The following is a 23,734-nucleotide window of genomic DNA, read 5'->3' as shown; positions in this document are numbered from 1 at the left end:
TGTTAAAGTGGATAGATTGCAAGGACGTGCATTGGGGAGAATTATATTCAGGTCCCTGTTCAGTTGTGAGGCTTAATGGATGACCTTGAGCTAGTCACTCTGGGCTATGCTTGCACCATAATGAATTCAGTGCAGATGAAGAAAATCACATTTAAAAAATAGACGAACAAATGGGTTCTACAGCAAAATGTTATGAGCATGCTTGTTCCTTACTAGGCTTATCCCACCCCCACAATATGATGTTGTACTTTTGCAAACTTTTGATTCCCCCAAGCCTACTGATCTCTTCCTCTTCTGTGTGGGTGATACCGTTTTGGCCATATAAACAATTAATAACACATGGATACTGAAGCAATTACAATAAGAGATCTTACAAGAGATCTCTGTTTTCTTGTCTTCATGTTTCTTCTTTTAGCTAAATTCTAAATGAAAGGGAAAGCGGAGCAGCACCAAAAGACAAAAAAGCAAAAAAGAAGAATTTTTCAACTGGTGTGACGCCCCAGAATATATTGAATTTAATGCACGCTGTCTTTTTTGACAATATACATCTTTTTCCTCCCCCCCAAATACATTTGCCTGTTCCAGCAAGGAGTTTTCTCAGATTACCCCTTCTCACATGGAGTCTCCCAAAGGAGTTTATCGAACCACTGAAAATCTCTGAATAAAAGCTGGTTGGCAAGACAGGTGACTATCAGGGCTGACTCTTGGCTCATGGAGGGCAGGGCAAGGCAGAAGCAACATCTAAGTAAGGCTGAGGGCAAGCAGGGGAAGCAGGGGAAGCAGGGTCCCCTAGTTGTTCAGAAAGAGAAGTGGTGGTGGAAAGGAAGCACCCAGGGTCAGCTCAAGACAGTTTGTTGCCTTAGGCAAAGACAGGAATGGCAGTTAAATCTTATTTCAGCTCTTGTAAGGGGCTGACATTCTTGTCTGTTGCCGGCGAGTATAAGGCAGAGAGGGGGACGCTGAGGCCTAGGTGTCAAATAAGGCCCTCCAGACCTCTCACCTCAGGCCGTTTGAGCCACACCCTTCACCAGCCCTGCATTGCACCCTCCTTGAATGTTTTTTCTTGGCTGGAATGTGTCTTTGGACTGATAATGCTTCTTGCCTGCCCAGATAGAGGATAGTCACTATTCAAAAGCCACAATTATTGCTCTAGTCTATCTTGCCTCTGGCCCTGCCCCCTCTCCCCTGAAATTTGCCCAGAAGGGAAGGTGGCTCTTGGTTGAGGGGATGTGGGGCAAGCTGCACAGCACATATAGCTCTCTTCTTCAATACTTGTTGCTGCTTCCTGCCCATCAGCATTTGCTGCCTGAGGAAGCTGCTCATTCTGCCTAATGATAGGGCTGGTCCTGGTGGCACCAAGCACCAGAGGAAGCAGAAGAAGAGGCAAAACCTCAATATGGTAGAGCAGAAAATCACAAATCTTTAATATTTTTAGTAGGCCTATGCAATACAGCTGTAGGCAAATAGGAAAACCATTTCAGACATCATGCTGAATGTTAGGGGACACTGAGGACATAATTAGCAGGTGTGGCCCCTCCCATTCTTCACCTGTATGTATGGGGCAGGGGGACAACTGGAATGAACCAAGGCCTTCAGATTCTGCATCTGATTACAACAATAGACCATGTACAGTGGTACCTCAGGTTACAAACACCTTGGGTTACAAACACTTCAGGTTACAGACTCTGCTAACCTGGAAGTAGTACCTCGGGTTAAGAACTTTACCTCAGGATGAGAACAGAAATCGTGAGGCGGCAGCAGGAGGCCCCATTAGCTAAAGTGGTAACTCAGGTTAAGAACGAACCTCTGGAATGAATTAAGTTTGTAACCAGAGGTACCACTGTACAATCTATCTTCACTTTGGCTCAAAATGTAAAAAATCCAGAGCCAAGAATTGTGCCTCATTATACAAAATCTCTCACTTTCCCTGTAGGCATGCAGTCCTTGCAGAAAAGTTCACATGAGACAGTGGATAGAATGAGGTTCATTGTCTCTCGATAAATGACACTTGCACATCCCCCCCCACCGCGGTTTCCTGGTTATATAAGCTTTAAGACATGAACAATGCTGATAAAGACATGAATATGTACAATGAAAGACAGGCTGCTAAATTACCAGCCAAACAAAGCAAATGTTTTCTCCTTCAACATAGCTCTGGCACAACACAGATCTGAGCAACTTTTTTTTTTTTAAAAAAGCCTTGATTTTATACTACTATAAAATCTATTGCCCTGATCTCACCACTGTGATCCATGCAACGGTCACCTCCAGGCTTGATTATTGTAACTCACTCTACGTGGAGCTGCCCTTGAAGCTGACCCAGAAACTCCAGCAGGTGAAGAATGCTGCGACGAGACTCCTTACAGGGTCTTCGTCGCAGGATCACATTTATCCAATGCTATATGAGCTTCAATAGTAGTAGTAGTAGTAATTTATTTTCACCCCACCCGTCTGACTGGGTTGTCCCAGCCACTTTGGGCAGCTTCCAACATATATAAAATGTAATAAAACCTTAAACCACTTCCCTATACAGGGCTATCTTCAGATGTTTCCTAAATGTTATATCCTTAACATCTGATGGGAAGGCATTTCACAGGGTGGGCACCACTACTAACTGAAGCCAATGCTACAGTCAAATTTTGCTTTCAAACCATGTGTTCATATGCCCATCATGCACTGACATAGGGAGTGAGGTTGCACTGGCAGGTGCTGATGGGAGTTGTAGTCTAAAGGGCTACAGATTGGGGAAGGCTGCTCTAAGAAGTCAGTAGAAGATAAACTACCACTTAACCGTTCTCCTCCCGAAGTTGGGTCCACTGGTAGCAAGACACTTGGCTGTACCCAATTAAGTTCTGTTCAGAAGACACCCATTGAAAACAATAGACCTACGTTAACCATGGCTATTAATTTTAAGAGTCTACTGAGAGTAGAACCAACAGTGACTACAACCCTGGGCAACTGGCAGGAGGAGAGGGGAATCAGGGTTTTCCTACGCGGGTTATTTATAGTATTTGGCAGGAAATTGTATGTGTGCAAAATAAAGAAGTATAGAGAAGTCTCATCTTTCCTAAGACTTTGTTTGGAGAGTAGCACTGCCCCATCATTATCATCAGCAGCATCGTCATTTCTTAAACTCGCTGTTAGCATTGCATTTCCATCTAATGAATCGCCTTGCCAATTTCGCCTTCCTGAACCGCTCCCATTGAAGCAACTGACTTCTTCCTCGGCAGACAATGTGGTCATCTGGCTTCCTTGAAAAGCCAGAACAAAATGCTCTCCATCACTTCCTTTCATCTGGCCATTAAATAAATGAATACAGGATATTAGGTTAAGGCGTTAATGACTCAGCAGACCGGGGGTAATTTGGAAATTGCTTCCGATCTCAGCTGCGGTGATGCACTGCCAACATCCTTCTCCTGGCAATGTCTCTTTCTCCCATGGACACCCACCCACCCAATGTCTCCCAGATGTCTTGGCATATTGGGAAAACCTATTCATTCTTTGAGTCATCCATGTATGAATGCATTCTCAGAGAGGGGCAAAGGCAGACATGGTAGACATGCTTATATTAAAGTGAAGGCATTTGAAAGCATGAGTTGTCCTCCAGCCTATACAGAAAGTATCCCCAGAGCAATATGATAGATTGGCTTAGCAAATTCAAAGTGAATCATGCTTCTGAGAAGACGTGTGTGTGTAAGAAGGAAGTGTGAAATGCTATGCTGGATCATAGCATGCTTTCAAAAGGTTTGTCTAGTATAACAGGTGTGTGCAATCAGCAACCCTAGGACAAAAGCCCGCTGCAAGAAACCAGTCATCCAGCAAGAGCAGTCTGTCCCTCTTGCAGCAGATTGCTCAGTGGGGAGGAAGAGGGAGACAGAGATGGGGAGCAGAAAAAGAAGAAGGGAGTAGCCCCATTCACCCCTCACTTTGGCCCCACCCACAGTCAGCATGCAGACTGACAGCTTACCTCTGAGGAATTGTGGTTCTTTATAGAAAAAAGGTTGGCAGCCACTGTAGGCTAGCATTCATTTCAGCTGCCAACCAGATGATGCTTGAGAGCATCATCCTCATAAGTGGGCCGTGGAAGTGGGATCATCACTTCATGGCCCACTTCCCAGAAGGAAGTATTCAGCTATATAAAGCCCCCATACACAGAGGTTCTGTTTAGCAACTGGTCATGTCCCACCATGTCTCCTGGCAGGACCAGCCTTGAAGCGTGTGAGACCTTAGCAAAAGAGGAAGATCTAGCACTGACGGGATTCCACAGGAGTCAGTGGAGATTAATAACTCACCTTGGAAGATACCTAACATCAAAGAAGCTTCAGGTCAGGAGGAACCAATGCACCCTGACTGGTTTTACTTCCTCATTAAGACCTCAAGCAAAGACACAGTGGCATGTTTGTATGGAGGTACAAGGTCCATTAGCAGCAGAAGGACACTCCCTGAACTCTTCTTGTGAGTAGGATGCTTGATTCCTCAAGTGTTCTGCATAAGGGCCCTGATTGCAAGCCAAGAAGTGGTGGGGCAGCCACACCAACCATTAAGCTGCTCAAATAAAGACAAACCAGTGCGGAAGCAACATCTCTTCTTGCCTCTGTTCCCTCTTGGACAGCACCCCTGCTGTTCTAAATCTCCTGAATTTTGACTTACTAGATGGTTCCTGATAAACTGAGCTGTGTGGCATAGAAAGCAACCAATCTTTCTCTAAGCCATGACCCTTTCCCTGAAAAACCCTTCCATGATTTTAAGAAGTCCTGTAAACTACTGCCCTTCATCACATCTTGTGATAATGAATTCCATAATTTCTTACATGTTGTGCAAATAGTTCAAGGTTCTTTATTTCAAAATATTTGTTTCAAAATTACAGTGGTACCTCTGGTTACGTACTTAATTCATTCCAGAAGTCCGTTCTTAACCTGAAACTGTTCTTAACTGAGGTACCACTTTAGCTAATGGGGCCTCCCACTGCCGCCACACTGCCGTCGTGCGATTTCTGTTCTCATCCTGAGGTAAAGTTCTTAACCTGAGGTACTACTTCTGGGTTAACGGAGTCTGTAACCCAAAGTGTTTGTAACCTGAGGTGTTTGTAACTTGAGGTACCACTGTACTTCCAAAGATATAAAACATAATAAAACACACTTATTACAGATAAAGAAATACAAAGTATCGCAATACAAAAATTAGCAAAATCATTTAAAACAGCACAAGACAATTATAAAACGCCTCCCAGAGTTTAAAAGAAGACATGTTCAGCACCAGTCTAAAAATGGGAGGACTTCTCTGGGAGAGTTCCAGAATCACAGGGCCAGCACCAAAAAGCCTCTGTCCCTGGTACTAACCAACTGGAATATCTGAAAACAAGAAGGCCAACAAGGGTTGGACCTTAAGCCTTTAGCACCCCTGTAAGGGAGTCTAGGCTGAGAGAAAGTAATGAGTCCAAGCTCATTCAATCAGCTCCAAGTCTACATGAGGATTTGAACTCAGGTCTCCACTCCAAAGTGCTATATGGGGAATAGCCATAGCTCATGGGTGGAGCATCTGCATTGTATACAGAAGGTTCAGTCCCTTGCATCTCCAGGTATGGCTGGGAAAGAACCCTGTCTAATATCCCGGAGAGCCACTGCCAGTCAGTGCAGACAATATGGAGCTGGGTGGACCAATGGTCTCACTCAGTGTAACACAGCTTCCTATGTTTCTAAGCACCACACTGCACTAGGAAAATACTTTGCAAACCAGGTAAATGAAAACAGGCCATTATTTAAACATGCCATCCCTAACTTCTGAAAGCATTATAGTTCCAGAACTGCATTATGCTTTCCCTGAACCTGTAGGTTGGTTCTAACACAAGGAAGTGAGACAGATAGAATGGGACTTGCCCAAGTGTTAGAATATGTGAGCAGAGTTTGGCCATCCACCCATCGAGAAAACCTTCAGGTCTAAGACCTGCTGACATAACTCCTGAAAGGGTGGACTCACATAACCAGGAAATCTCTTCCTGAAAGTCCACATTGTTTGTTGGCATTGTTAGTTCCAGAAATGGCCAATGAAGGACTTCCTCCCAATGCAAATATCAGGATCAGATGAGGGATTTCCTTAAACTGGCAGCTGTAAAAGATTGCATTGCCCCTCCCCTGTAGAGATCCTGATAATTATCAGCTGCCTTCCATTTGAAGCAATTTACATTACATCCCCATCCTGGGTGCATGATAATTGCAGAGACACATTAAACATCTCATGCAGTTTCGCCCTTAAGTACGCTCTTTTCTTAAGTGCACAGAACAAATGTTAGAATTAGGAAGGTTGGAGTGGGGAGGAGTAATACAATGGGGAAGGAATTGGCATGCAATGTGCTTTTACGGATGTGAACGGAATCCCAGTCAGTCAGTGCTGTGCTCTCTAAAATTGCCAGCTGGTTGCAGATACCATTAATTGATCCTATTACAAAAGTGCCTGACTCATTATGCAGTAAAGAGTTTACATGTGAGTAGCACATGGAGGATTCAGCTGACATCTGCTGTCTTGCTGAAGCCATGCACACTCTATACTGAATTCTGTCCTCCTGTCAATGGTACGGATATTTCAAGCAAAAAACAAACCCATACATAGATGCATAAAAAGAACAATATAAAAGACAATTATATTTTTTAAAAACTAGATTAAAACATCCCACCCAAGCAAAAGGGCCATGGATAATTAAAAGTCAATGGCCTGATAAAAAAATCAATGTTTTGCCTAGTGTCTAACAATATGTTAACAAAAACGTCAGGCCAGCCTCCCTGGGGAGAGCATTTCACAAGTGGGGAACCACTATGGAAAAGCCCGTTTTTGTGTTGCCTCCCTCCGGACCTCCTGTGGGGGCTTCTGATAACTATTGCAGGTCCAGGTCAGTTCATAGGTGATCCTATTGGGATCCTGATCTGCAGAAGACTTTGTAATTCAAAACCAGCACATTGAATTGATTCTGGAAATTGACTGGAAGCCAGTGCAGTCAGGCCAGGGTCAGTGTCTTGCCCAGGTGAGCAACCTGGCCACCGAATTCTGCACCAGCTGCATTATCCAAGGCATCTGCAAAGGCAGCCACAAGTAGACTACATTACAGTAATCTAACCTAGAAGTTACTATCCCTGTCCAAATCGGGGCAATTGAACTCATACTTTTCCATCCATTGGGAAGCGCTTGATGGGATGTATTTGTACTGTGTGTTGTTGTCATTTTCCCTTATTTAGTATTTACCCACATTCCCTTACTTCAGGAAATATGAGGCCCACTGTGGGCATGAATGCAGGTGTTTGTTCACCTGTGCAGGTGGCCAAGTTGTCTGATATGCCAGATTTGCACAAAACAGTAGGTTTAAAGAAAGTGTCATGCCCAGCCACACCAGCATTGGAGTGAGAGATGGGACCCAGCAAAATGTCACCACACATTTATTTAATTTTTATTGATTGATTGATTGATTGATTGAATTTATATACCACCCTATACCCGGAGGTCTCAGGGCAGTTCACAGAAAAGATCACAATATATAAAAATAAAATAAAAACAATAACTCAATAACCTCCTGCCCAAATAACACATTTAATAATAAGAATAATAATTTTATTATTTACACCTCACCCATCTGGCTGGGTTTCTCCAGCCACTCTGGGCTGCTTACTGCATATATCAAAACATAATAAAACATCAAACATTAAAAACTTCCCAGTATAGGGCTGCCTTCAGATGTCTTCTAAAAGTTATGTAGTTCTTTATCTCCTTCACATCTGAAGGGAGGGTGTTCCATAGGGAGGGCACCACTACCGAGAAGGTCCTCTGCCTGGTTCGCTGTAACGTCGCTTCTTGCAGTGAGGGAACCAGCAGAAGACCCTCAGAGGAGGACCTCAGTGTCTGGGCTGTATGATGAGGGTGGAAACGCTCCTTCGGAAATACTGGGCCAAGGCCATTTAGGGCTTTAAAGGTCAGCACCAACACTTTGAATTGTGCTCAGAAACACATGAACAATGTGCTTCATCATGACCACAGCTGGTTAACTTGAAATTTCATGTTGGATTCCAGCCTTACTGGATCAAATCCACTGTTTAACTGCCTTTTTGGGGGGGAGATGATCTACAGCTTCAGAAGAATCACACGGTACAGCCATATTTGGGTGCATGGCTTCAGAATGATGAAAGTGGTGAGGTCACATAATTAAATGCTCCCCTGTCTCAAGAACTTCCTGCTCAGGGGCAGCTGCAGTTAACAGATTATGGGGAAGGTTAGGCTAGCCTAGAACGAGTTCTCTCTAATGTGCTAACTTTCCTAGTGGAGGGTATTATTGACATGCAATCCTAGCATTTTGAAGCTGTATGGTCCAAGGGGGGCTGTGCCATGATTCTTCTCAATACATTTCCTAACTCTTTCACAGTGTTCAAAGGGAAGTCCAACCACCGTAGACATGCATACCTACATGAATGGCAATAATGTCTGATGTTTTACTGTGTTTTTATATATGCTGTAAGCCGCCCAGAGTGGCTGTGGGAACCCAGCCAGATGGGCAGGGAATAATAATAATAATAATAATAATAATAATAATAATAATAATAATAATAAGCTATAGAGGTACCAACCAAACCACCCAGACCCATCTAAGGTCTCTGGCCTGGTCAGTATGAATATAACTGATCCCACTGAAGAATATCCTGAAGGATTACTCACTTGAACAGGTGATCTTGATGGACCCATAGTCTTTGCCACAGTTCTTCTTGAAGTGGCAACGCAGGCAGTTCAGCAGGCACTGAAGTTCCTCCTTTCTGCAAGGCTGGATGCCCTTTTCATCTGGGGGGAAAAGAGAGGAAGGAAAAAAAAGGGGGCAGGGGCAGGTTGATCAAGCAGTGAAATATGTACATTAACAAGGGCTCAGATCTTTGCAAGACTCATTGCTTGGATGAGAGTTTTGTTTTGCTGTCTTTCCATACAACTCAGGAGCAAAAACAAGGCTTTGCCTTTCCTTTTATCAGTCAGTGGGAAAACAGTGCAGGACTCAAGCAAACCTATGCTAATTTGAGTTGTGTCTCTAAGCTTGGGCATTGTGAAATTCAAAAAAGTGCAAATTTGGAAAGATAATGTGTGAAATGAATCTCAGCTATCTTTCCAAATTTGCACTTTTTTTTAGGAAGTACGAGAAAGGTATGTTTACATTAAAATGTGAATGCCAACCACCACCACCATTAGTCACCGGTGATGGGAGGCCACAGTGCAATCAAAACCTCCGCAGGGCCACAGGTACTTCATCCCTGCCACGAAATATTCTTAGGGAAGGGTGTGGGGAGCAACCAGTCTCAGAAATTGTCTCCCTGCCTCTTTAAGCCCCAGGCAGACAGAGAAATCTCACCTCTGTCTTGGCTGGCTCAGCATTCACAGCTGGGCCCTGTTTTCTGCTGCCAACATTCGCTGGCATTTGGAAGGCAGAGGGCACATGGGGCCCTTGGCACCTGCCAGTTTTTCTAGGGTGGGCTTGGGGGGGGAATTCATTTTGATATCCCAATATTTTGGAATGTATCCAGTCTTGTCCTACTCAGAACAGACTCAATGAACTTAAAGAAAAATACCTTAGGTAGAGTGGAATTATATGAGTTGGTGGTATATACATAAATCAAATAAATACCAGCATCCTTGCCACCCCCTGGGCTCAGGCCACCCTCCTCTCTTAATACTTTGGCACCATGTGATGATGTAATGGAATAATTTGAAAGTGAAAATAAATGAGAGGCTGACCACAAACCAACTGCTCTTTGCAATCAAGGATTAGGAGACTGGTAGCCCAGCCTTCAGCCAGCCATGCAAAAGGCAGGCTGCCTAAATCAGGTTTTTGTTTCTCTTCCAGTCTATTTAATTCAAGGCCTTTGTGTCACCTTTCATAGCCCAAAGCCCATGCAGTTAGGCGTAATTGTTCGTGATTTGCAATTCTCCATACAGCTGCTCCAGCAGAAGATGTCAGTACCCCCAATGCATTCCCCAAATATCACTGCCTCTGACCACACGCTGGTTTTGTATGGCATAGTCAGCCACACGCTTGCAGAAACCTGGAGGCCCAGCTTTGCATGGAGACCCATAATGAGATCAGTTTGGCTTCTGTGCTTTTAGCACTTGGCAGATAAACATTCTCTGCGCAGCCAAGTCATTAGTGTCAGGTATCTAAAAGTCAGAATCTTGGAAACAAGGGCATTTCCCCAACAAGGGCAGTGTCAACTCAGCCTCCTCTAAGTCACACAACATATATACCCCAATCTAGCACTCTTTACAGGAATATTAAAAACCCCCAAGACAAGACTGTCTTACAAATAGCTGCCCACAAACTTACTAACTAACCTACAACTATTTGAGTAGCCACAAATACTTAACGTCCACAAATATTACGATGGCCCCAAAGTGAAAAACGATATTCCAGTCTGCAATAGGTTTTATTTATTTTTTGGTGGGGAGAGTTTGAACTTTATTGCTAGCTGGCAAGAAACAGTACTGAGGTGCTATGAAGGTTGTTTTGGAAAGACTGGTGCTGCTTTAGACGACCACAGGGTCTATATCTCTGCTTGCTTCCCACCTGCTCAAACTGTAGGTTTCTAACAACGCAGGCTGATCAGCAGAGCAGCAGGCAGCAACACAGAAAAACACGTGTTTTTCAGAACACACAGCTAGTCCTGAAAAAGCATCCTTCTCCCTTCTCAACAAAGCAGCAGCTAGTTATTACAAAAACAATTCAGGTTTCTAGTACTCATCTCTCCACTAGGAAACTGACCCTCTGAATCTTTAGAACTTCCTACTGCTCAGAGAAGTGCAGATTACAACAATTCCCTTTATTTGCAAAGTTTAGGGATGAGTATGGATCCTTATGTAGGTAAAATAGTGCCATCCATGCAAGAGGGAGATATCAGCAAACTTGGGGGGACCTCAAGTTTTGCAGAGATCTCAAAAATCTTATTTGGTAAAAAAAAAATCTAATACCCAATGATGACTGGGCATGTTCAGTGGACACTGAATGCTGAGTCGCTGTTGGAGCAAAAGATGGAAAACTGGATAGGGGGGATGGAATGGAGTTTCCTGGAAAAGAGCAGAGCTAGCTATAACCCTGAATAGGAATATTCCATTTTTATGGATTCACAAGGCCCTTTTCTCGTCTCAGTATGCAATCTTATTGCTGATATAAATCGTATCGTATTCAGGATTTGCCTGCTTCATATCTCTTCTGTGCAATAACCTGATTAGTTTCCAAAGCCATATGAAAAAATCCTCACCTTCTTGTTGTTGCAGCCACTTTCCTTCCCACCCCCACCTTCTCCTTATTATAAAATGCTCTTTGGCTTCACAGTACATGGAAGCTGTGTTTGAAAATAAAATTGCACCAAAGCTATCAAAACAGGTCTCTGTTGTATTAATTGGAAGTGTTAGAGGAGGGCTCTGGGGAATGATATGATATTTAAGGGAACAGAAGGCACAAAGAGTGACTTGTTTAGAATCTGATGGCAGAGGAAGCTGAGGCAACCTCAAAGGAGGCAAGCAGGAAGTGACCCAGAAACATACGTCCTCCTGAATCAATTCACAACAGGTGCAGAATATCAGAAAGTTCTAAATTAGCTGCCTATGCCTGGGGACCAACTAGAATCACAGTGTTGAGTTGATTAACTGGTCAGCTTTATCAACACAAATTTAACAACTAAAAAGGTCTGGCAAAATGCAGTTATTTATTCAATAATTTTAAAGCACCACTTAATATTTTAAAACCTCTAAGGGGTGTATAACATTTAAAACAATCTGAAATACAAAAGAAGATAAAATAAAACCAGTAAAATCATAGCACAAAAACCATATAAGAACAGGAATGCAGGGCATCCAAACAAGTAAATAACAACAACAGGGTCCAACCTTAAGGGTCAAGGAAGGCCTGAGCAAAAAGTCAAGTCTTTACAATACATCAGAAGCAAATGATGGAAGGGTGGTCCATAGTACAGGGGAAACAGTGGAAAATGAACGTTTTTAGGTTACAGCTCTCTGACATTCTGTAGGGTGCACTGTGGTACCACAGGTACAATTGCCCCAGATGACTCAAGGGTCCCCAAGCAATAGTAGCTCCAAGGAGAAGATGAACCTAACTCATTTCCAGTAAACCTGTCAGCAACAGATTCTGCACATGGCTCCCTGATCTGTGATGATTAACCTTTGCCAAGGAACTACCAACTCCTCTGAAGATGAAGAAAGTTCTGAACAGCTTCCAAGGACTATATCATGGCAGCCTCAAGCCCTGCCAACTAGAGCAATGGTCAGTTGGTGCTCTCAGAATGTGTGGCTTCAGTCTTGATCCTCCAGGGGAGACTGTAAAGCTGTGGAAGGTGCTGCAGGCCATTGCTGAGGCAACTTGCTCCTCTTGTTCTTCACTGTAGGATCACTGTCCAGGGTCCTGAAAATCTTGCTTCTGTTTCCCAACTCAGCACCCTTCAGAATCCTGACCTCATCCAGGCACAAAGATGACTTGGCCAGTCCCGCCTCTTTCTCACCACCACTTTCCCCCAGTGATGGCTACTGCTATGGGTCAGGACACTATGACAGTCTTACACACTTCAATCAATAGGAGAGACAACAAAGGAAAGGAAATACTGGGTGACAAGCAAAAATGGGAATAGAAGACTAGGAAAGCTGAGGATAACGAGGGATGAATATAAGCAGAGAAAATTTCTATGTACTTACGGTTCATTTCAGCTGCGGATGAGGACAACACAGGTAAAGCCAAAGGCTACAGAAATGGTAGGTTTTGAAGAGGGATCTGAAGAAAGAAGGAGACCCAGCAATGATACATCTGCTGTGTGAAAATCTGAGAACATTTTCCATGCTTCAACGAAGACCGTATTAGTCATGGTGAGGCAGCTGGGCACCAGCATAAAATCCTAAAAATGATTCTCTGAACCCTCTGCCCCCCCCTTTGCCTTTCTGTTCAAAACAGCAAATCATCCAGGAGAAATCACTCACCTCCCATTTAATAAGAAATAATAACCATTTTGGAGTCATTGCTGAGCCTCAGCAAGCAATATATATTTCTAGGCTGAGTCCTTGACTGATGTTTAAGACACCTCTGAGCAGAACAACACCACAGTTCAATATGGAACTGGAATATGCTCTTAATCCCTCTAGGAATCCATACAGACTACGAGTGCAGGAAGGATCATAAAAGTGTTCTCTGTGAAGGACATGACACTCTGGAGGGCTGCAGAGCTTTCTCAACAAGTCATTTCCCATGAAGGATTCAGCTGCTCAAAGGCAAGCCACAGTTGATTCATTCTGGACTGGTTCAGATGTTATGTTGGGATATGAGGATGCTAGAGGAGGGTTGTATTTTGAGGTATATTTTGCCAGAATCTTTCTGGTGCTAGAATCTGAGCCAGCATACCAGGCTCTATAGGGTAAACACACCCTTTAGACCAGCTTCCCCCATCCTAGTGCCCTCCAGTTGTTGCTGGATTACAGTTCCCATCATCCTTTACTATTGGCCATACTCTCTGGGGCTGATGGGAGTTGGAAGTCCAACAATACCAGAAGGACTCCACCTTGGCTACCCCTGGGCTAAATAAACAACAGTTCCAACAAGCTCAGAAATTATGGGAAACTGGTTAGTTTAAAAATCAGAAGCATTTTTTTTCCTGTCTCCTTCATGCAAAAGAGGAGAGGGGATGCTTGCCCCAGTTTGTTTACAAACCCTAAATTCTGAGGGAATGTTGGGGCCCATCAGGGCTTCAACACATCCTCCCAAGCAGACAAGCTACACCAGCTCTGGAGCTGGTGTAATTTATTTCTCTCCCACTGTAAACTGGGAACATGTTGGGGGCCTATTAGGAGAATATGTAGATTCACAGCCCCTCGTGGCACACCCCTTAATCACTCCTAGAATGCTTCCTCTGACACTGGAGAGAAGCCAGTTGTGGACTTTTCTGCAGCCTTTCAATGGGGGCATCCAAGGTTGGATCTCCCTTTTGAGGGTAGATCCATCTCTCTTTCCTTGGAGAGAGAAAGATGTGGTTGTTCTTACAACTCACATGATACCCTCCTGGGGGCCCCACATGATTTCAGTCTGAAAAGTGGTTTATAAATCTTTTAATAACATTTAAACAAACAAACCACGACATCCCCTCTCAAATGTTAATAATTTAAGAGACAGCCAAATTTGCACAATTATTCCTAAACTGAGGCTCTCAGGAAGCTGAATCCTAAGCCAAATATCTACGTAATTATTTAAAGCAGGTGTGGGGAACCTTTGGTCTTGCAGAGGTAGCAGGACTACAATGCCCATCATTCTTGACCACTGGCCATGCTTGCTGGGGCTGGTGAGAGTTGCAGCTCAGCAACATCTGGAGGACTAAAGGTTTCCCCCACTCTTTTCACCAATATAGCTGAGGCAGCATAGGCTATGAAAACGGTAAAATCCAAATTGCAATTTTAAAAATGGTTATTTAAAAACATCAAAGCCAGCAAGGGATTAACCCCCCCCCAATTAACAATATAAAGAAACAGAAACTGCAGCATCTAAAAGCCACAATATAAGATAGAGGAACGGCAATAAGAACGACAAATCAAGCATTAAAAAGCCTGCTGCCGTTTGCCACCTTAAAAGCAGCTAAGTTTGGCACATCACTAAGTCTGCAAAGGGCACTCTTGAAAAAGGCATTCCCCTGTGCCTGCAGGACGGCAAAAGCAGAGCCTAGCTATCAAAAAGGCTTACATAGGAGATGGGGGTCCTGCAGGGATTGTGCAACTTATCTGCTTCGATCTTAAGTTAGAGCAGGGGTGGGGGCATTTTTCAGCCAGAGAGCTGCATTCTCTCATAGGCAACATTCTGGGAGCCACAGGCAGGACCAGAGGCCAAAGTGAGTGAGCAACTGGTGCACAGGTTTCCATGTATACCCCACCATTTCTCTATCCTCCACACAGGCAAACAGGAGGTACAATCCCAATTCAAGGACATATTCCACTCTGGCCAAAATACTCAAGAAGTGTGAGTAGCAGGGTCAGAATGGGGTGCATAGCCTCTGGGTAGGCAGTGTGGACTGGGAAGAGTACCACCCCTGGTCCTGAGGTTCTGCCACCCCTCAGGGTGTTTCTGCTGCACTTCCTACGGAACAACTGAGAATACACACAGCCTGTAGCTTATATGCTCCTAATGCCAGTCCAGAGTGGTGCTCCTGGTCACTGAAGGCAATGTAGGAAGGACATGCAAGTGGAACAAGGGTCTCTCTCACTCAGTCACTGTGCTGTGCATCTCATTTTCCCTACCTGGAATGTGGGAGGGAGGCTGTACTTTTTACCAGAGGTGACAGGATTCACACCTACAGTGGAATTGCATTCACTAAGGAAGGGAAGGGAAAAAAAGAAAAGAAACTGAAGAAAATGAGGGCACCAACCCAGCTCATGGATTCTGCTTGTAAAGCAAAGGAAGGCACAGCCATCGCCACACAAGCTTTCACCGTGCATAAAAAAACCTTGCCTCATTTTTACAGTGTTCAGTGATCACAAGCAATATTTAACAAATGATGATGATGATGGCAGGAGGAACGGAGGTTCTAGAACAGTGGTTCCCAAAGTGGGAGGTACCTCCACCTGGGGTTACCTGGGAGGTGGGCTAGAGGCAAGGGGGCAGCAGGAGGCTGCTGGAGGTGTAAATGACTATCAGACTTTGAAAAGCTGGTATCAAACTGGATCAATTTCATCAATTTTGTTGAGTCAACTGAACTAGGTTTAATTGGATTTTGAATATACATGCAATTAATTATTACTCTTTTGAATTTTATTGTCTTATTATCTTCCCTTATAGGGTAGGGTAAGGGGCACTGGGGATGAGGTTATAATAATAATAATAATAAATTTTATTTATATCCCGCCCTCCCCAGCCGAAGCCGGGCTCAGGGCGGCCAACAACAATCAAATAATCAAACAGTAAAATAGTTATGGAACACTTCTTGTCATTATGCAACAGCATCAATTTTGGAATCATGGTTGATGTACCTGAGGGAAGAGGACAATGTCTGTATAACTACCCTGACCTGTCTTTGCCAACCTGGTGCCCTCCAGATTGCCTCCATCATCACCATGCTGGCTAGCGCTGATAGAAATTGGAGTCCAACAACATTTGGAGGCAATTTCATTCTGTTATGGGGCAGTCCTATACATATCAATTCAGAAGTAGGCCCCATTGCTTTTTGGTAGGGCTTATATATATTGGATTGCAGCCTTAAACTACTTGGCTGCTCATGAACTGGAGGAGAAAAGAAACAGCAAAGAGGCAAATCCGCCAGTCCAAGCTAAAATCAGTTATATGACTCAGACCACATTCTAATTAGTGTAATAGGAAAGGAGTTATGCCTGGCAAAATGTTGATACCTCTCCTGCCAACTTGCTAGACTTGTGCAGATTCCACAGTGTGCAAGTCATCCTTGACACAAGTTCAATGCAAGGCAATCAGAAGCTACCCTCAAATGACCTTGACAGCACAGGCTGTGACTTTGGGGCAACGGGAAGATGGAGTTATTGGCTTTGGCAGATACTTTCCCTGCTTCTGTACTGTGCTTTGCTTGGGGGAAAAAACCTTTGCGTGGTTTTGTCTTGATTCCCCCCCCCCCAATGTTTAACGAAAATAATAAAAATTGCTTAAAAACAAAAAATTAAAACCAGGTAAAAATGGGCACTGCTCATGAAGGTGGGCTAGAAATATTGTAAATAAATGAATTCAAGATGAAACCAAGAACACAATGAATAAAATCCAAAAATGGGAAAATAGGCAGTACACCTTGGTAAATACATAAAAGCGGCAAGAGGACAGAGCAACAACTTCACTCCCCCATGGGAAAGTGGAACAAAACAGAACAATAAATAGGCAGCCAGGCAGCATGAAAGTCAGGAGCTAATTGGACCCCATAAAAACCGGATAACATTTGCTAAAAGATTTCTGAAAGAGACAAGTCTTGGCTGGACGCCTAGAATAATATAGTGTATGGGAGGTGATTCCATCAATCCTTGGCATCTCTAGATACAGTTGGGGGAAGAATCTCTGTTTAAAACCCTGGAGAGCTGCTGACAGTCAGCGTAGACCAGGGACAAGCACCTGTTTCAGCCAGAGGGCCTCACTCCCTGCTGGACAACCTTCCATGGGCCATATGTGAGTTATGGGTGTGGCCAGCAGCAAAAGTGGATGGAACTACCGTTAATTTTACCTTGATACGGTAGACTAGTTTCTATGCATATACATACAACCCTCTCAATCATCCACCCAGAGCAAGAGAAACTTGCTTGTTTTTGCCAGTCTGGCAAAACCACTCAATGAGGGTGGAAAGTAGGGCCAGTAGGGGTAAGGACCGGCCCAAGACATTTTGGCACCTGAGGCAAACCACAAAATGGCACCTCCTCCTTCCCAGGGAAGAAGGGGTGAGTGAAGATCTACATCAGGAACAAGAAGGAAATAAAGATCTACATCAGGATCTGCTGCACCTGTCGCCTAAGGTGGCTGCCTCCCTTTGCCTCATGGGTAGACTGGCCTTGGTGAGGGTTGTATCATGGGGTTCCAAGGGCCAGACAGAGGCCTGGAGAGCTGCATTTGGCCCCCAGGCCAGAAGTGCCATACCCTGGTGCAGACTGGCCAAATGGATCCGTGGTATCTGTCTCGGTGTAAGGCAGATTTCTGTGTTCATTCAGCAACAGCCCCTGGAAAGAGGCCTCAAATGCAAAACAAATGAAAGCAGCCCTTAAGATGCCCTGGTCAAAATCTCTTTAGGCTTTAGATATACCAGATATTTATTTGGTCCTACATGCTGAGTCCTGGCACCCTCAGACCAAATTAAGTCTTGCACATATCTGCGGAGCAAGCAGAGCAAGCTTCAGACTGGGCAAACGTGTCTGTTGCTTCCTGCAGCAGCGTCCAGCTTACAGAGGGATTATTCTGTCTTGCTGGATGAAGGATTTGGTTGGGCAGGACTTAAATGCTTTCTCAACCTCTGGCCTCTCTGGTTCCGGTTTCTGGAGCCCCAGATTGCACAGGCGCCAGCTGTACAAGCAGGCATGATCTGGAAAAGGGCGTCGAGCGGGCAGTGCCTTGCGTGCATTTAATCAAGAAGGTGCCAACACTGGGGCAGAATTCCTTGTAGAAAGATTCTCAGCTGGCTCTTAAAGGCCCTGCTCCCAGATGGGTTAAGAGCATGGGAGCTAAGCAGCAGCTGCTGAATTAAGAAGCTCTGCCCTTCACAGTCACGTATGTCACTTCTTTCAAGGCCAAGGGAAGCGCTGCAAATGCTGCAAAGCTCAGAACCAGGAGACAGCGAGGAAAGACAAGACTAGGACTCAGCCGCTGTTTAGTAAGTAGAAGACCCCAGATGAAACTGCCAGCATTCCCAGGGCTACATCCATGCCATACATTTAAAGCAGAGTCATACCACTTTAACTGCCATGGCTTCCCTCAAAGAATCATGGGAACTGCTGTTTCTTAAGGCTACTGGGAACTGCAGCTCTGTGAGGGGTAAACACTAAAGCAGATCTGTATGTATTAGGGCTAGTCCATAGTGGATGGTGGCACCCACCTGACCTCCTGACAGCTGAGTCACTGCTGCTTACTGGGAAAGAGAGTGGAGAGGTGACATGGAGGTCGGCATGGTAGAAACACACTGCCAGGAGGGCTGAATTGGCTCTGCTGGTGCTTTTGCGCTGTGCCAACCTCACCACTGCTTTGCCCTTTCCTTCTCAGCAAGGAGCAACAATTAAGTTGTTGGGAGGTCAAGTGAGCAAACCACCCAAAACCAGGGTTGTTCCTTCAGAATATGCTGTTCTGACCTAAGTGTCAAGAATTTAAGCTAACCCATACTGAAATTAAACACAAAATCCATGTTAAAATGTTTCCTTTCTGGGAATTGAGGACTACCAAGTGTTCCAAAATAAGCAACTGAGACACATTCTTGGTCAGGGAGCAACCTAAATGGACTACTTGTTGCTGAACTACAACTCAGCCACAGCAAGGAGAGAAAGGGGGGAAATCCTTTGTTTGGTTTTAGATGATGTAGTTGTGTTTTGTATTTGTTTTCTTATAAGAGGTATCCATCCTTACCTGGCATTCCTCCTCATACAGGAAGGAATGCCTCTTAAGATGGCAGAGACAGGACACCTGCATCCCTCAAGAGGTTGCATGCCTACAACTATCATTCCTCTCTGTTGGCCATGCTGGCTAGAGCTGATGAGAGTTGGAGCCTGGAGGGTGTGAAGGGCTACAGGTCCCGCACCCCTCTTTTACATATTTATGATAAAATAAAGACTTAATGTAGTCAGCAAACACAAATTCAATATCAGTCCATATTATTTTAAAAGAATCATATTTTGTTTCCTTCTCACCAGTCAGCAAATAAATCAACATGAATCTGTACTATTTTGTCATCATCATCATCATCTTACGTAAGATTCTAAATTGCACCCAGTTCTGCAAATGGTGGCAGGAAATCCTGTACCTCCAACTTTTTTCTGTGTCTGTGTTCTCTAACACCGACATAATTTGTTAATTCGATCATATCCACAATAACAGAATTATATATTAACAAGATGTCTCTTCCCCCTCTTGCTTATTGTCTCCTTTCCGCTGTAAGAATAGCATGTTCTAATCATCTGTTGGGATTATTGGTCTGACATAACAAAATAATACAGTTAAAGGGTTCAATGATAGGGTTCATGCCATTTCCTTTATGTGATTAAGAACTAGCTTCCAAATGTTATGACCCTAGGACATGTCCAGTAAATATGACCTATATCTGCTTGCATTGAATTACACTGCCAGCGGTTATTATTAACCCCAGGGAAAGTTCAGTTGGATCTCAATAGACTAAGACACCACCAGAATACAGTAACAATTTATAAGAGCTTTCTTTAAGATTCACACTTTGGCATTCACACTTAAAGAGGCCTTTAATGGTGGTAACCAAGTTCTAAACCCATTTTTAAATAGCTGCAGAAATATTCTGCTGTAACTCTTTCCCCCTGGCTATCATGTGTGTGTATAGGATTTCACTGTAATCCTATTCACACTTACCTGGGAGTCAGTTCCATTGAGCTCATGGGACTTATTTATTAGATGACAGTAAACGTCCAGCTTCAGCAGTACTATAGCTGTTCCAAGGTCATTCCCTGGTTCTTGAGTGAATCAAGACCTTTGCAGTCATACTCACACTCATCATCATCATCATCCTCATCATCCTCATCACTGTTATTATTGTTATTTTATTGCCTTCTGGGCATATGTTTCAAGACAATGCACAAAATTCAGTAGCAACCACCCTAAAAGCCCCCTCTCTCTTCTATTGAATGTCACACTATCCCCATTATCAACTTCAGAAACACCTATCATAGAGGAATATAGGCTTTGCAGATTCACCACTCAGAGCGTGCCAAGGTAAACTCGGTTAATCTCATTGGGCTCCTTTGTGTGTAACAACAACGTTCACACCTACAGGAAGATTATTCAACCCAGAAAGCGAAGACAGGAAGCTGCTATATTGACTACTGGTCCATCTAGCACAGTATTGTGTATGTTGACTGGCAGCGGCTCTCCAGAGTTTCAGACAGGAGCCTTTGCCCAACCTATGCAGAGATGCCAGGCACCAAACCTGGGGCCTTCTGCATGCAAAGCAGGCGTGGGCAGAAATGATCTGCTTCCTTCTATTTTTGTTTCCACTTCCAGATCAGGAAAGCCGGTTTCACAAGCTCTTCCCAGCCTGAATGACCACCAGACCAACCAATCTTGTTTCTATCTGGCCAGGGAGTTCAAGGCGGTGTGCGTGACTCCCCTTGCCCCACAATTTCACTCTCACAACAACCCTGTGTGGTAGATTAGGCTGAGAGGCTGCAATGTCACCCACTGAACCTCATGGCTGAGTGAGAATTTGAACCAGGGCCTCTCCAGTCCCAGCCCGAGTCTCTAACAGCTACAAATGAAAGAAATTGCTGTCAATGAACCTAAACAGTCGTAAACCCAGTAAGCTCTATGGCAGTGATGTGGCCATCTTTGGTCCTCCAGATGTGTTTGGACTCCAGCAAAGGTCCATGATCAGGGATGATGGTTGGTAGCTGTAGCCCATATGGAGGACCACAGGTGCCCCTGCCCAGGTCTAGGGTGCCCAAGGCACAAGTGCTGTTCACCTAACTTGATCCATTGTAATCTGCTGTGACAGACAGGCTTTTCTAATCAGACATAATGAACAACTCCTGGCAGGGGAGAAAGATGACAACACTTCGTTTGCCACACTGTACTAAGAGCAAGTGTGCCTGCATAGCAAATTTCAAACTACCAAGATACAGACACCCCACATATACATTAAAAGGTCTTCAAGTACCAGGCTATACACACAAGACACCTATATGTCCACTGAACATATAAGGGATCTTATCACACCTATATGTCCACTGAACATATAAGTAGATCAGGATCTTGCCTGCTGGTCACACACCCAGCACTGATGTTGCTGCTAGCCATGTCCATCAGGTGACTACAGTGTTAGTGAGGAAGGGACTTACTGGCATGCAACCAGTCAGGGATCCTAACTGACACATAAATGATAAGCACAGAGTTGTAGTTTCTTATTAAGGCAGAGCAGGCAACTGCCAGGAGGGGATATGGCCAGTGAATTGGGACAACCCTGCTCAATGAGAGGGGCTGGGTGGAAAACTCTCTTCTTTTATTTAATTAGGCTTACATTACCGAAGCTGGCTAAAAGTTTGGGCAATCATATAAACAGCTCTGTGAATGCAGCAAGGCTTTTGCTCTCCCCTCTCCTGATCGATTTCTTTGTGGGAATTTTCAAGGGAATGTTCTCAGAGTACAGCAACTGCTGACTATTAAAGCAGCTACTGATCTCCCACACGGACACATGCACACATACACTCTTTGGAGCAAACAAATTCGTAAACACCAGCAGATTACTTTTGCTGATTGGAATAATGGCTGCCTCTTCCCAGATGGATAATGCTTCTCAAGAAAAGAGAACGGTGGAGGTAAAGAACTTGGTGTGTGTGTGTGGTGGGGGGGAGAAGAGTCTTAATAACAGTTTGTTTTGGTTTGCACAGCAGATGTCATTTAGTGGTACATGACGTTGTCAAAGCACACCCACTCAGTTTACTAGCCAGATTTTAGGAATCCATTAAACATTCCCTCCAGTGAGTAGAAATAAAATCCAGTCATTCACTTACATTTTGGAATGCCTCCTGTTTTAGGGAGCAATGTGCACAGCTTTCTGTTCTCTTACAGGGCAATCCTATTCATGTCTACTCAGGCATAAGACATGAGACTTCAGTGGGGCTTACTCCCATCTAAGTGGGCAAAGGATTTGCTGTCTTAAGGCCTCATAGGGGCAGAGACAATTGTGGGCTGTGTAAGTGAGCACGCTAAGGGTGCAACTCTAGCCCCAGTTACCAAGGAAGATCCATGTCCACAGGATTAAATTAAGTCTTTCTTCTGAGCAGACATGGTTAGGATGGCACTGTGATTGTCTTTGCTGCTCTGCTTTGCCACTGCTCCCCACTGAAAGGAGAGGGGAGGTTTCAGACAAATCCTGGAGGACCCTGGACCCACCCAGCACTGATTTACAGCAGTTGGCTTCTGGGTGGAAAGGGAAGGTTAAGGGGGGGAATGCTGTTGGGTTGATGTGAATGGTTTTTGGGGTTTGTTTTTATCTGCTGTTTAGTGGGTGTGAAGTTATTCTCTGAAAATGGCTAATGTCTTTTTGTTACTGTTTAGGGAACTGGTGTGTTGCTTTTATTTTCCTATATGGTGTATGAAATGTTAACATATTATATAGCCTCTCCTGATTTGGATGTTATAGAGAAATAGATTATCTGTATACTGGTGACATCTCACACCAAATTTCATAATGACCATTCCCAACAGTTTCATGTAGATGTTAAATACTAATAGGGACAGGATGACACCCTGTGCCACCCCACAATGCAGCTGCCAGGAGGCCAAGAAGTGATCACCCAGTGATAACTCTGAAACTGACCATGGTGAAACAGTGCCCCAGTACTCATCTCACATGGCCAATTCAGGAAGGTATCTGTTAAGTTGTGGGTGAACATATCAGACGACACAGCGATTCTTCAAACAGCTCTTGTTTATTCACAGGCCCAGAGCAGCACTGAGCTGAAGGGTTCAGCCAACCTGCTTATATAGAGCTCAACTACATTTGAGCAAATTAAAGATAAGCTAAATTGGCTACATTACCATCAGATTAATGAATTGTATAAATTGGATAAGAAAAATGGTTTTGCCTTGGAAAAATCTAAGTTGGAGATGGAGTTGTTAGAGACTGAAGGTAAAAATTTATCTAAAATGTACAAGCTTTTGCTGGAGTGGCATACGAAGGATGAACAAGTTAAATCGGTGATGATAGATTGGGCAAGAGATTTAGGACATAATATAATGTTTGAGGACTGGGAAAGATTGTGGAAGAAAGGGGTTAAGTTCACCGCATGTACTTTGTTAAAGGAAAATATTATGAAGATGTTGTATAGATGGTATTTGACTCCTGTAAAATTAGCAAAGATGTATCATAATTGTTATAATACATGTTGGAAATGTAAAGAAAAGGAAGGAACATTCTTGCATATGTGGTGGACTTGCCCCAAGGTGAAAGACTTTTGGGGAAAGATTTATAATGAATTGAAAAAAATGTTGAAATATACATTTATAAAGAAATCAGAGGCC

At 44.0% G+C, this 23,734-nt stretch overlaps 1 protein-coding gene across 2 annotated transcripts in view; it reads right to left on the bottom strand.

Moving 5' to 3' along the window:
• Nucleotides 1-23,734, bottom strand: part of BEAN1 (brain expressed associated with NEDD4 1) — a 47,662-nt gene that overhangs the window by 20,608 nt on the left and 3,320 nt on the right. For both annotated transcript variants that reach the window (XM_081203439.1, XM_081203440.1), the window contains exons 2-3: nucleotides 12,715-12,790; nucleotides 8,692-8,811 (exon numbers count right to left, since the gene is read on the bottom strand). In XM_081203439.1, the coding sequence (XP_081059565.1) occupies nucleotides 8,692-8,811; nucleotides 12,715-12,721 (127 nt within the window). In that variant the 5' untranslated portion in view covers nucleotides 12,722-12,790. The remainder of the gene's footprint in view (nucleotides 1-8,691; nucleotides 8,812-12,714; nucleotides 12,791-23,734) is intronic.

This window comes from Podarcis bocagei (assembly GCF_964188305.1).
Source record: "Podarcis bocagei genome assembly, chromosome: 7".
Classification (NCBI taxonomy): Eukaryota; Metazoa; Chordata; class Lepidosauria; order Squamata; family Lacertidae; genus Podarcis; species Podarcis bocagei.
The sequence above is the reverse complement of the archived record's forward strand: the minus strand, read 5'-3'. Positions and strand labels throughout refer to the sequence as shown.